Here is a 13,870-nt window from a genome sequence, read left to right as displayed (position 1 = left end):
TGGAATATTAATGTCCATTCTGATGTGAACACCCTTAGTTAAAAAGAGCCTGATGCTCAGTTTGTTTCGTGTCTCCTGCAGGGTTGGACAATGAATTCTACATCAACTATGTCCACATGCATCCATTGCTCACAACACAAGGACGCATACGTACACACCGTGTGTAGCTCACTGGAATAGACTACAGGTGTGTGTGAGACACTGGTTGATGGCAGGAAACACCAGGGAGACAGGACACGTGGACGCAGGCAGCTCCCATCAGCAGTAATAAGAATAACAAGCGTAATAATATATATTTAAATATGCGATAAAGAGGAGAACCAGGAGTGTGAGAACTGATGATGAAGAGACGAACACTGAAGAAGAACATTGCTAATCTCTCCATGCAGTGACGCCATAAAAACCTCCGACCGTGATGGTTTAATTAAACATTCATGACTCAATGATTCTAATAACAGCCTGGAACTTTGAAGTGGGTATGAGGGCGGGGATTTCTCCGTGTTTCACCTCTCCCACACAGTTTATGACCAAATTTCCATGCTTCCAGACACTCCTGTCAGCCCAGGACCCCAGAACCTTGTGTGACCGTTCTGTGGTCAGTCTCAGACGGTTTGCATCAGACTCACAGGAGTCTTTTAACAGAGATTTTTAATTTTGTTCTACGAGATGGGGACACTTGTGGTGTGGTGGCCCTGTGGAGGCAGAACATTAGAGCCAGACTGAGGTTGGAGTCCTGCTTCTACAGGGCCACCACGAACCTGGTGTTCCAGCAATCAGTCTTTATTCATATATTAAGGAGAGCTTCCCTGAGGGAACATTATTCGGCAGCATGGGATACATTTTCATTGTTATGCTGATGACTCTCAGCTTTATTTATCCATGAAACCAGAGGAGACAGAGAAGTTAGTGAAGCTTCAGATCTGTCTTAAAGACATAAAGTCCTGGATGTCTTCAAATTTCCTTCTCCTTAATTCAGGAAAAACTGAGGTCATGGTGTTTGGTCCTGAACCTCTCAGGGATAGATTAGATCACATGATCACTCTCGATGGTATCTCATTAACATCTAGTCTCTCTGTGAAGAATTTAGGAGTAACTTTTGACCAAAATCTCTCCTTCAACTCACACATTAAAACAGTCTCTAGAAGTGCCTTTTTTCACTTGAGAAACATCACAAAGATCAGGAAGCTACTGATGCGGCATGATGCTGAAAAGTTAATTCATGCTTTTGTTACATCCAGGATGGACTATTGTAATTCTTTATTATCAGGGTGTCCAAACAACTCTTTAAGAAGCCTCCAGCTGATCCAAAATACTGCAGCCAGAGTTCTGACAGGTATTGACAAAAGAGATTACATAACTCCTGTAATGGCGTCGCTTCATTGGCTGCCCGTTAAATTTAGAATGATTTTTAAAACCCTTCTTTTGACCTACAAGGTCCTCAGAGGCCTAGCTCCATCATACCTGGAGGAGCTAGTGATACCTTACCAGCCCAATAGACCACTCCGCTCTCAGAATGCTAGTCTACTTGTGGTTCCCAGAGTTTCTAGGAATAGAATGGGGGGCTGAGCATTTAGCTACCAGGCCCCCTGCTGTGGAACAAGCTCCCTGTCCAGGTACGGGAGGCTGACTCCATCTCTACTTTTAAGATCAGACTTAAAACCTACCTCTTTGAAAAAGCTTATTGTTGTTAATTCTGTAGTCCCAGTTATTATCATAGACAGACAAATTATCATACTTAGGGGGTCGTCTAATCGTGAGGTCACATCTTAGCTATGCTGTTATAGGCCAAGGCTGCCGGGGTCCCTAAACATGATCACCTGACAGGCCTCTGTCACCCCACTGGGTCATGGTTTCCTCTCCTCTCCTTTCCTTTCCTCTCCTTTCCTCCTCCTCATCAAGCAGACTAGTTATGATGATTCCTGTGTAGTTTTTCTGCTCCCCCCCCCTCTCTATTTATTTACAGGTATCGCCGCCTTCGGAGCTGCATGATGACCTCTGGCCCCGCTGACCCATTGTATTGTGTATTTTTGTGTATGTTTCTGTGCTCTGTGCCTCTCCTCTCCTCTCCTCTCTCTCTCCTCTCCTCTCCTCTCCTCTCCTCTCCTCTCCTCTCCTCTCCTCTCCTCTCCTCTCCTCTCCTCTCTCTTTACCCAACCGGCCATCAGCAGGAGGGTCCCCCTACATGAGCCTGGTCCTGCTCAAGGTTTCTTTCTGTTAAAGGGGAGTTTTTCCTTGCCACTGTTGCTTGTCTGGGGTCAGGCCCTGGGATTCTGGAAAGCGCCTTGAAACAATTTTGATTGTATAAGATGCTATATAAATAAAGATTGATTGATTGAAAAGTAGAGATGGTGTCAGCCTCCTGTACATAGACAGGGAGCTGGTTCCAAAGCAGGCGGGCCTGGTAGCTAAATGCTCGGCCCCCCATTCTGCCCTTAGAGACTCTCCCAAGTAAACCAGCATTCTGAGAGCGGAGCGGTCTATTGGGATGATAAGGTGTCACTAACTCCTCCAGATAGGATGGAGCTAGGCCTCTGAGAAACTTATTGGTGAGAAAAAGAATTTTAAAAATCATTCTAAATTAAATGGGCAGCCAATGAAGAGATGCCAGTACAGGAGTTATGTGATCTCCTTTGTCAATACCTGTCAGAATGCTAGCTGCAGCATTTTGGATTGCCTGGAGGCTTCTTAAAGAGTAGTTTGGACACCCTGATCACAAAGAATTACAGTAGTCCAGCCTGGATGTAACAAATGCATGGACTAACTTTTCAGCATCATGCCGCGTCAGTAGTTTCCTGATCTTTGCAATGTTTCTCAGGTGAAAAAAGGCACTTCTAGAGACTGTTTTAATGTGTGAGTTAAATGAGAGATTTTGGTCAAAAGTTACTCCTAGATTCCTCACAGAGAGACTAGATGTTAATGAGACACCATCTTGAGTGATCATGTGATCTAATCTATCCCTGAGAGGTTCAGGACCAAACACCATGACCTCAGTTTTTCCCGAGTTAAGGAGGTGGAAATTTGAAGACATCCAGGACTTTATGTCTTTAAGACAGGTCTGAAGCTTCACTAACTTCTCTGTCTCCTCTGGTTTCATGGATAAATAAAGCTGAGTGTCATCAGCATAACAATGAAAATTTATTCCATGCTGCTGAATAATGTTTACTAATGGAAGCACGTACAAGGTAAAAAGGATTGGTCCAAGTACACACCTATGTGGAACTCCATGGCTAACCCTACTGTATGAAGAGGGAACGCCATGGGCATGAGCAAACTGGAATCTATCTGATAAATACGATTTAAACCAGTCTAGTTGTCGTGGTTCGGTTTCTGGATGGCATCCGGGACTAGGCTGATCTCCGAAGAGCGCTGAGCCTCCAGCGCACCTGCAGCTGGTTACGTCCTAATCAGAGCTTACTTAAGCTCTCCCCTCTTTGCCTCTGGTGCCGGATTGTTGCTTTTGTTCACGCATCTAGCTCCAGCACCAGCTCCCCAAGATCGCCCGTCCTTCGCCTCATTGTTCTCTAGTTTTGTGAGTTTTTTCCTGTGCCTTGTCACCTTTTTAAGTTGTTTTTTTCCCATTTTGAATGGTGATTTTTCGTTCGCTCTTTCAGTTGATACTTTTCCTGAGTTTTGTTGTTACTTTGTTTGATCTTCTTGGATATTGTGCCAATAAAGAACCTTTTGCTTGGCCCCTGTGTCTCGGTCCTCGCCTACCAAACCGTTCCGTAACACTAGTGCTGTCCCTTTCATGCCAATCATATGTTCCGATCTCTGTAACAGGATGCTGTGATCAACTGTGTCAAAAGCAGTACTGAGGTCCAGAAGAACCAGCATAGAAACCAGTCCATGATCTGAAGCTATAAGAATATCATTAGTAACTTTAATAAGTGCTGTTCCTGTGCTGTGGTAACCTCTAAAGCCTGACTGAAACATCTCAAAAAGGCTGTTCCTCTGCAGGTGCTCCAGTAACTGAGTAACCACCACCTTCTCAAGAATTTTAGAGATAAAAGGAAGGTTGGATATAGGCCTATAATTTGCGAACACATCAGGATCCAGTGATGTTTTTTTAAGCAACGGTTTAATCACTGCCAACATGTAGGACCGGGGTACATAATCTGTCACTAAAGAACAATTGATCTGGTCCAGGATAGAACTGCCTATCAATGGTAAAACATCCTTTAACAGATGTGTTGGGATGGGATCTAAAAGACATGTGGTGGACTTCGATTTCTGAATTAGCAAAGACGCCTCAGAAAAATATTTAGGGGTGAAGGAGTATCAGGGCTTGTTGGAGACCCTGTATGTTCCCACAGTCAGAACATCTGGTGATGTTGGGATGACCTGGTTAGCTTTTTCTCTGATAGCTAAAACCTTATCAGTGAAGAAGCTCATGAAATCTTCACCACTAAGGGAAGAAGGGATACGTGGATCTAAAACGCTCTGATTCTTGGTTAATTTGGCCACAGTGCTGAAAAGATATCTGGGGTTATTCTGGTTTTCTTCAATTAAAGATGAACAATAAGGTGTTCTAGCCTTGTGGAGGACCTTTTTGTAAACTACCAGAGAGTCTTTCCAGGCTACATGGTGGCTATCTATTTTACAAGAATACCACTTCCTTTCTAGTCTACGTGCTTTCTGATGAGGGTCCTAATATGTGAATTATACCACGGGGCCACACCTCCTCTGATTTACTATTTTCTTTTTCAGGGGGGCAACAGAATCAAGCGTGATTCTCAGTGAGGTTGCTGCACCTTCAGCAATAGAGTCGACCTCAGCAGGGATAAGATTATAATGATTCATGCCTGGGGTAACACACAGTGGTCCTGGGATCAGCACAGGGATTGCTTCCTTAAACTTAGCTACAGCATTATCTGAAAGACACCTGTTATAGTAAGACTGAGTTCTGAACATAGAAGAATCCTTAATCATAAATGTAAAAGTGATCAAAGAATGATCTGACAGGAGTGGGTTCTGAGGGAACATTGACCTCAACACCGTAAGTCAGAACTAGATCAAGGGTGTGGTTGAAGCTATGAGCTGGTTGATTTACTTGTTGAAGGAAACAACTGACTTAAGTAATGAAATGAAGCCATTTCTAAAGCTGTCACTTATAACATCTATTTATTAAATTGATAATAAAGTGGCTTTTCTGTCCTCCGGTTCAGATGGGTGATGACAAGAGTCAGGCTTTCAAATGAACTGGAGTGATGTTTGGGTTTAGGATTAATAAATATCTTGGAGTGATAGATTGCTGCCAGTCCCCCTCCTCGACCAGTAACACGAGGAATATGATAATTAAGATGGGTAGGAGGAGTAGATTCATTTAAGCTAACATACTCCTCCTCCTGAAGCCAGGTCTCAGTAAGACAGAATAAATCAATGTGATGATCCGCTGTCAGGTCGTGCACAAACAGGGATTCACACAAAAGAGATCTAATATTTAAAAGTCCACATTTAATTGTGGTGTTAGTTTCTCCAACTTGTGCTTTGGTATTAACTTTAATAAGATTATGGTGATTGACTGCTCCCTTGCTCTGTGCTTGGTGAACTTTTAACTGTGGAACAGAGACTACCTCTAAAGTGTTAAATCTGTTATTGTTGGTGGATGAGGGTTCTATGGAAGCAGCAGAGAGGTGTGTAAGACAACAACTCTGCATCCTGGTCTGGACCCTGGTTTGCCAGGTCACTTTGGGTCTAATAAAATTACCCAAATTACTAGAAATGACAGAGGCACCATCCCGTGTGGGATGGACACCGTCTCTCCTAATCAGACCAGGTTTTCCCCAAAAACTGTTCCAATTGTCTATAAAGGACACCTGGTTTTCAGGGCACCACCGTGACAGCCAGCGCCGAAGAAGAGAGAATAGGCAGAGATCACAGAGAAAACAACAGCAACAGGGCATCAAAGCATCGAGGCATTGAGGGATCAAGATATTGGGGTGTGAGGGATCAAGGCATCGAAAGATCAAGGTATCAAGGCAATGGGAAATCAAACCATCGAGGCATTGAGGGATCAAGACATTGGGGTACGAGGGATCAAGGCACTGAGCGATCAAGGCAACGGGGAATCAAAGCATCAAGGCATTGTGGGATCAAAGCATCAAGGCATTGTGGGATCAACACATCGGGGCATTGAGGGATCAAGGCACTGGGGCATTGGGGCATTGAGGGAGTAGATGAAGATCTGGTAGTTACAAAACCATGAAGAAACCTGCAGCTGTCACACCATGTCTCAACTCTGTTCCACCTGTCTCACTTCTGCCCCACCGGTCGTACAGCTGCTGCCCACAAGTTTCTCAGCTGTCAGTTAAAAACAAAATGTTCTGCGATTCTCCCAAAAGCAGGTTGTTTACACACACACACACACACACACACACGAACACACGCGCGCGCGGGCACACACACACGCCGGGAGAGAACTGGGATGTGACAAATCAGACGGGACCCTTGCAGTCAACTTCATGCCCAGCGATAATGAGCTCCCGCCGGGGACGAATCTCAGCGGGAGGAAGCTACGATGTGGTTAACAACACTCTGATCTGCCAACACAAAGTGTGTTTTTAAAATGGAGAGGAAAACACAGGAATAGAAAGTGGAAGTAAAACTGTGCAGAGCAGAGACAGAAGCCAGACCTGCTGAGAACCAGAGGCTGGATCAGACCTGTCAGAAACCTCCATCAGAGCAGCAGCTCTCTGGTGGAGAGAATCAAGGACAAGAGCTTGTGCAGAGGGACAAAGGAGACGCTGCAGCTTGTGATGGTGACTTGAACAGGAACACCTGTGTTGGACCTGTTTGACCTAATTGATGCCTTCTTCTACTTCAAATTCTGTGATTCTGTATAGATTTTCTCAGATTCAAGAGTTCCTGACGGAGTTCACAAAACTTTAGCAGAGCGGAACAGATTCCCCTCTGCTAAAGTTTCGTGGCCCATGCTGACATCAGCAGGACAAATGCTTCAGTTTGGAAAAAAGGTTTCAGCTCTATGAACTATAGGGCACTGCTGTGCAGCTGCTGCTGTGCAGTTGCTTCTGGTGCTGCTACCACTACTACTGCCACTGCTGCTGTTCTGCTGCCCCTTCTTCTGTTGCTACTACTGCTGCTGCTGCTGCTGCCCCTGCTGTGGAACCAGCTCCCTGTCCAGGTAAGGGAGGCTGACTCCAGGGGAGTTTTACTTTTAAGATTAGGCTTAAAACCTACCTCTTTGAAAAAGCTTATTATCACTAATTCTGTAGTTGCAGTTACGATCCTAGACAGACAAATTATCATACTTAGGGGGTCGGCTAACATCTTAGTTATGCTGCTATAGGCCAAGGCTGCCGGGGTCCAGAAACATGATCACCTCACATGCCTCTGTCACCCCACTGGGTCATGGTCTCCTCTCCTCTCCTCTCCTCTCCTCTCCTCTCCTCTCCTCTCCTCTCCTCTCCTCTCTCTCCTCTCCTCTCCTCTCCTCTCCTCTCCTCTCCTCTGCTATCCTATCCTATCCTATCCTATCCTATCCTCCCCACCAAGTAGACTAGTGATGTTATTTCTTGTGTAGTTTTTCTGCCCCCCCCCCCCCCCCCCCCCCCTTCTGTATTCATTTACAGCAGGGGTGGGGAACCCCCGGCCTCCGGGCCGTATACGGCCTAGGAGACCATTTCTACCGGCCCGCAACGCAATAAGATTTTTATATTTTATATGTGCACTTATACAGTGGGACCGTTCGCTAAACTCTGCGAGCTGCGAGTAGCAGCGGTAGCGTATTTTTGCCTTTCGTATCCTGAAATTTCTTTCGTAACAAGAGGAAATATTTTCCCGTTTTCTGAGATAAAACAGACGATTATGTTATGTCCGAGTCAAGGTCAGGGTCAGTGAACACAGCATGTGATGTACGTAGTGGGCTGGACTGATTGACACGGACGAATAATGCATAGCGAAACACGCTAAACTCGACGAGTTGAAAGGACAGATGAGTTTGGATAAAATTAACGCTCTTCGCCGGAGTTTGGAGGCTCAACAAGCAGCTTTCACACGACCATGTACCGACAGAGAGAATATTACGCGTGCAAGTTTTGTGATGAGTGAATTAATAGCCACGAAGCTGAAACCTCACGCCGAAGGAGAGTTCCTGAAGGAGTGCCTCGTAGCCGCCACTGAGGCGCTCGCACCATACAAAGTAAAATTGTTTCAAAGTGTGAATTTTTTTTCGTGAATAACTACTTAACTAAGACATATATTGTTATGATTCCAGTGGCTAACGGTATGTTTTTATGGTCAAGGAATCTAAGTATGTAGTCAAAGTATATGTGGGACTAATATTTATGGTGGAAATCACAATATGCCAGGAATTGTTGTGCTTGGCGGAGGTCTGCGCTCTCCGAGTGCTTTCTCGTTGTTATTATTATTGTCTTTATCTTTCTTTCTTTTAATTTATTTTCTTGATTATCTTGTTGTATTGCAGTTTTTGTGAGTAGAGGCCTCGAACAGGCCCTTACTGGTCTCTTGCCTCAACTCTGCACCTCTTTTTTTATTGTTTTGTATGATCATGAAAACATATTTTACTTGTTTGTCATTTTATTATATTTTTTTTGGTGATTTTATATGCATGTGTGCTAAATAAATAATTCAAACTCAAATGCAGCAATCATGAGACTAAGTAACAAAGTGGTTATAGACTTTTTTTTGTCTTTTTTTTTGCATCCCTAGGTATGTGTTCATAATATCGATAATCGATATGAAAAAGGTTCCCCACCCGTGATCTACAGGTATCGCCGCCGTCATCAGCTGTATACTTACCTGCTGACCTCCGACCCCGCTGAACCACTCAACCCGACTCTACCAGCAGCCTATTTTAATTAATATAATGTATTATGTTATATTATGTTCTACCCATTCTCTCCTCTACCTGTCCTCCCCCTTCTCCTCTCTCTCTACCCAGCCGGCCATCAGCAGGTGGGTCCCCCTACATGAGCCTGGTCCTGCTCAAGGTTTCTTCCTATTAAAGGGGAGTTTTTCCTTGCCAGTGTTGCTTGTTGGGGGTCAGGCCCTGGAATTCTGTAAAGTGGCTAGAAACAGTTCTGATTGTAACAGATGCTATATAAATAAAGATTGATTGATTGATTGATTGCTACTGCTGCTCTGTTGCTGCTACCACTGCTGCTGCTGCTCCAGTGCTGTTCTGCTGCTCGTGCTATTATGCCTCAACTGTGCTGCTGCTATTATGTGGGTTACTGTGGTGCTGCTGGTGCTGCTACTGTTCTGCTACTATTATGCTGCTAGAGCTGCTGTGCTGCTACTGTGATGCTGTGCTGCAGATTCCTGTTTCTCCATGACTTATGAACACTGATGAGGATGTGTTCAACTATTCTTGGTGCTCGTCTTCTCCAGCAAACTGCTTCCTGTCGCCTGTTTCCACTCCTGTAACTTTCTGCCGCCCAACTAAATGAAATGTCACTGGAAGCAGAGGGACTCCTTCCTGGTCTTGTCTCTTCATGTCTGGACTTCAGGACGTGACATTTCCCAAGTCCTTCTCTGTTCCTCCATCAATATGACTCCTGGCAGCCACAGTGAAGAGCGCTCAAGTTAAATTCATCCGGGCTGGGCAGAAGCACATCCGTTTCCTCCTGCGCTCAATAATCACCCATTACTGACTTCTGGGGGGGGGGAGGGTTCTGTAATCTAAGAGGGACTTTACAGGTGTGATGGTGCTGCAGGAGGATGAGAAGATGACTGAAGAATCCACCCATATCTGTCCTGCCTGTGACTGAATGTCTACCATCACAGGTATGTTATGGAGGCGGAGGAGAAGGTGGACCTGAGACAGGAAGAGGAGGACAGCAGGTACACCACTGTTTTTCTTGCACAGATAACTCTCCCAGAGTATGATTCTGCCCATAAACGTCGTTAGACGTTTTCCTTTTTTCAAGCAAACCCCCATCCTCCCACCCCATTTCCTTTCAGAGTGATAGTTGCCTTGGTAACCATGGCAAATCTTCCCTTTCTCAAACAGATGTCCCATTTAGTTGGAAATTAGAATGTGTAAAAAAAAAAAAAAAACCCACGAGACACAAATTATTTCAAAGTTCTGTGGTGGAGAGAAGGAGACGGGTGGAGGGGGAAGACAATGGAAGAGAGAAGGGGAGTGTCCCTCCTCTCCCCCTCTCCTATCTTCAGCAACAGTGGTGATTATTCAGTTTCATGAGAGGGTGAGAGGGTGAGCGGTTGACTCAGTTTCCTGTATCTAGAAGAGAGAGGGGGGCGGGGCCTGGGTCGAAGCTTCCTCCTGGTGCCAGCACGGCAGAAGGGCCAGACTGCAGTGTGAAGTGTCCTCCAGGGACAAGTGACGCTGCTCTGGTCCCAGGGAGCAGAACTCAACCTTTGTAAACCAAGTGCACACGCATGTACCCACCAAAACTGTTGTCAACAACAACAACAAAGACAGCAACAGCAGCAGCAGCAGCACCTTGGACCTACTGGATATGGACCTTCTCCAGGCTAAAGGGACCTCCTGTTCAAATGTGTCACCGAAGAGGGAGTAAGGGAAATGCTAAATGGATGGACGGATGGACAGATGGACGGATGATCAACTAGCAGGATGGAGAAGAATGAGATGAGTGCAGAAGATGGAGGGAGACTGAAGAAAGAAGGACCATATGGAGAGAATCACTTCTATTCTAAACAATGGCACATGCCTGAGGCACACACACACACACACACCCAAACACACGCACACACACACACACTCATGCTCACAGGCTCCGCCCCTAGAGGCCAGTTAACAGGTAATTTAAGAGCAGAGCAGTCCCTCCAGAGAGACGTCCCCTCTTCTCTTTCTGCAGCTTCCATGTTTATTCAGCTGCGGCCTGAAGACTGGCAGCAGTTACTAAACGTGAAGACGAGTAGGAGGGCCACAAGAAAGGAACGGAGGGGGCTTAGTGAGGGTGGGACGGTGACAAGTGTTAAAGTAGGACAACTCTGTCTCCTTCTTTCCTCCACCAACCCCCTTAAGTAGCTGTTTATTAATGCTCAGTGTATGTAGGCTACTTTCTCTGGCTCCTGTGGGAGTGTGAAGACTCCAGGGATGGAGGTGGGAGATGGAGGAATGAGGAGGTAGAGAGAGAGGACAGGGCTCGGGGGGGTGTCAGAGTCTCCCAGTGAATCAGATGTTAATTTAGTGTGGGCTCTGGTGAGAAGGCCCAGAAAAGCACCAAGTCCCAGCTGGTGGAGGTTGACAGCTAAAGAGCAGCGCTGTGGTACCGCTGCCGGCACCACCGCCACCAGGCAGACGGGATCCTGCACAGCTGGAATTAGTTCCACTCAACGTCAGCAGGCTGCCAGGGTAACCGGCTGCCGTTCATTTTTCTGTGACTAAAGACCTGAAGACAACAGACACACGGACAGACAGAAGGTCAAATCCAGTGTTATTGTTCAATTGGGGCTGTTTACATGTTCTTCTATCTAAGCCAGTCCAACCCAGTTCAGAACCAGGTCCAAAACCAGGTGACCCCCACGCAGCAGCAGCTGTGAAAGGGAGAGCTGTGAGGACTGAAGCTTGTCCTGTCTGGCTAACCAAGGACCCAGAAGGTGACAGCAGCCTCAGAGCATCTCCACCATCATCAGGCTCATTAAGAGGAGCAGCGAAGAGCCTCAAAACCAGCCACCTTCATTCAGCGGCCGCTTGTCTGCCGAACCTGCAGTCAGGACAAAGATGAAGGGACCTGCAGGTAAGTGGTTTCTCTCAAACGGGAGAGGTGAGGAAGAGGAGATGGAGGAAGATTGTGCAGAGAGGAGGAGGAGGCGGCGGAGGCTTCTCTTCATCTCTGCACTGTTTGATGAGCTTTCTTAATTGGGCCACTATAGAAGAAGTGAATCCTCAATAATTAAAAAATCTAATTAAGGAGTCTTTTGCATCTGCGTCTTTAATTATTCTACAGAGCGGCCAGATTGATGCTTTTCTGTTTCTCCCATTTAAAGGGAAAAATGCTTCCTGGCATATTTTTCCCGGTGGAGCCCCCCCAGTAAACACGGCAACCTTCTCCCGTCCTTGTGCACGTCTCCACCATCATCAGAAGCATTTTCAACCCAACCAGGGACGCGCTTTAGCTTGCTGCGCTATTGCGTCTCTGTCCTCCCGAGTTCAGCCACGTGCTGAGACCACGGGCTGCGAACAGAGACGTTTCACACGTGACCTGGCAGGAAGGCCCCGAAGACCCCCGAGCTGAGTCTGAGACCAGAGCTCGGCGGTGAGAGGGGTCCACCTCCAGGTTCCAGATGAGACCAGCCAAACCAGGAGGTTTCTCCTCTCCAGGGCCGAGAGATTCTGCCTCACCCACCAACATTTTCTGGACCCTCCTGCACACCTGAGGGTCATGTGACATCACTTGTGTTGACCTTGTCCTCCCTTCACTTGTACCTCCTCACTCATGGTGTCTCAAGATCCGCCTGTACTACAGCCGAGCAAAGCAAAGGTGGGTTCTTCCTGTTAATGCAAAGCAACAACTGCAGTGTTGTAAATGCTGGATGATGTGGAGTGGCTGTTCAGCTGCACAGTGGGAGCCTCCGACAGGCGGAGAGGCTGTGCACGTAAAACGCTGGCGCTGGAATCTGGAGCTAAGGCTGTTGTGGTCAACGCAAGTTCAGTTAAGAATGTAGAAGAGACAATACAAACTGGGAGAGAAAGAACATGTTCCATGGAGCCCCTCTGCACACACACGCACACACACAATACACACACACAGCAATCAGCAGGACAACGTCCTAGTTTCATGTAACATTACGTTCAGCTGGTCTCGGACCCTCCATAGGTATGAGCTCAGACGACCACAAACACACACGGATCACCTGCACGTGTGCACTCATGCACGTAAGGGATGATGATGTCATCTACTGGATGACCCGATGAACCGGGCCTATGTTTACTAAGGTGCACATCCGCCAGAGCCCAGCTGTCCCATGTCAGACTGTAATAAAGCATCAGTGGGAGGGGGGGCACGCAGAGCAAACTACTGAGACAGTTCACACATTCAGCACTCACCAGGGGGAGCCGTAGATCCTGAAACCCCGAACTGTCACCTCAGAGTCCTGCAGGTAGATGCAGTTGGTGAGCAGCGACTGGACATTCTCATAGTTCTCTGGCTTGAGTTTGGAGGCTGAGGGGAAGTAGTAGAAGTCCTGCTTGATCAGGTCGGCCATGAACTCCTGATCAAAGGTTAGCTCGTGGTTCCCGGCGATGACAATCTTGATGTCGTAGGGAAGGGTGCCTGGCAAAGGTGGAGAACGGGGTGTGATGAAAGCTGAAGGGAAAGAGAAGAACTGGGACCACATGAACCCAGATCACCACTCACGTACATGTCACATGCACGTGTTCAAGCACATCTGAGTCCGTGCACAACCTTGTAAGGCTCAAACATCAAGGACGTTTGTGTTAGAATTTAGAATCAGCTTTGCCGATGAGGAGAAGCTGGTTGAGGGGTGACGGAGAGGAAGGCAGCACCAAACTGAGACAGTATGGCATCCACATGAGACTAGGCTTCCCCCCCTCTCCAGCAAAGCTCTACGTCTGTCTGAGTTTCCCTCCATCAGTCAAGGTCCCAGCCCAGCTCATCGCTGCCGTCTGTTTCTGGAGGCCCAGCTCAACGCCTCCATCAGGGATCTTTATCTGGTGAAATGATGAGGAGAGAGCAGCCGGTCTGAAGCGAACAGGCAGAATATTAAACATTCTGCGTCTGTTGTCGTCCTCCACTCATCACACATTCACCCCTCACATTCCCACCCAGTTTACTTCTGTCTCAATGGCTTTAATTGGCTACTATGGCCCGGCGGGATCGATGCTGCTCTGCACTTGTCCTGTTTCAAAACACAAAGTTGTCTTCAGGAAGACCAACACAGC

General features: G+C 46.8%; 1 protein-coding gene across 5 annotated transcripts in view; it reads right to left on the bottom strand.

The window, feature by feature from the left end:
• The window catches only part of mpped1 (metallophosphoesterase domain containing 1), a 48,530-nt gene that overhangs the window by 19,875 nt on the left and 14,785 nt on the right, over positions 1-13,870 (bottom strand). For all 5 annotated transcript variants that reach the window (XR_008948357.1, XR_008948358.1, XR_008948355.1 and 2 more), the window contains exon 4: positions 13,016-13,241. Coding sequence is in view for 1 of the 5 variants with exons in the window: in XM_057023131.1 (XP_056879111.1) it covers positions 13,016-13,241 (226 nt within the window). In the remaining 4 variants the exon portion in view is untranslated. The remainder of the gene's footprint in view (positions 1-13,015; positions 13,242-13,870) is intronic.

This window comes from Takifugu flavidus, chromosome 22 (genome assembly GCF_003711565.1).
Source record: "Takifugu flavidus isolate HTHZ2018 chromosome 22, ASM371156v2, whole genome shotgun sequence".
Classification (NCBI taxonomy): domain Eukaryota; kingdom Metazoa; phylum Chordata; class Actinopteri; order Tetraodontiformes; family Tetraodontidae; genus Takifugu; species Takifugu flavidus.
The sequence above is the reverse complement of the archived record's forward strand: the minus strand, read 5'-3'. Positions and strand labels throughout refer to the sequence as shown.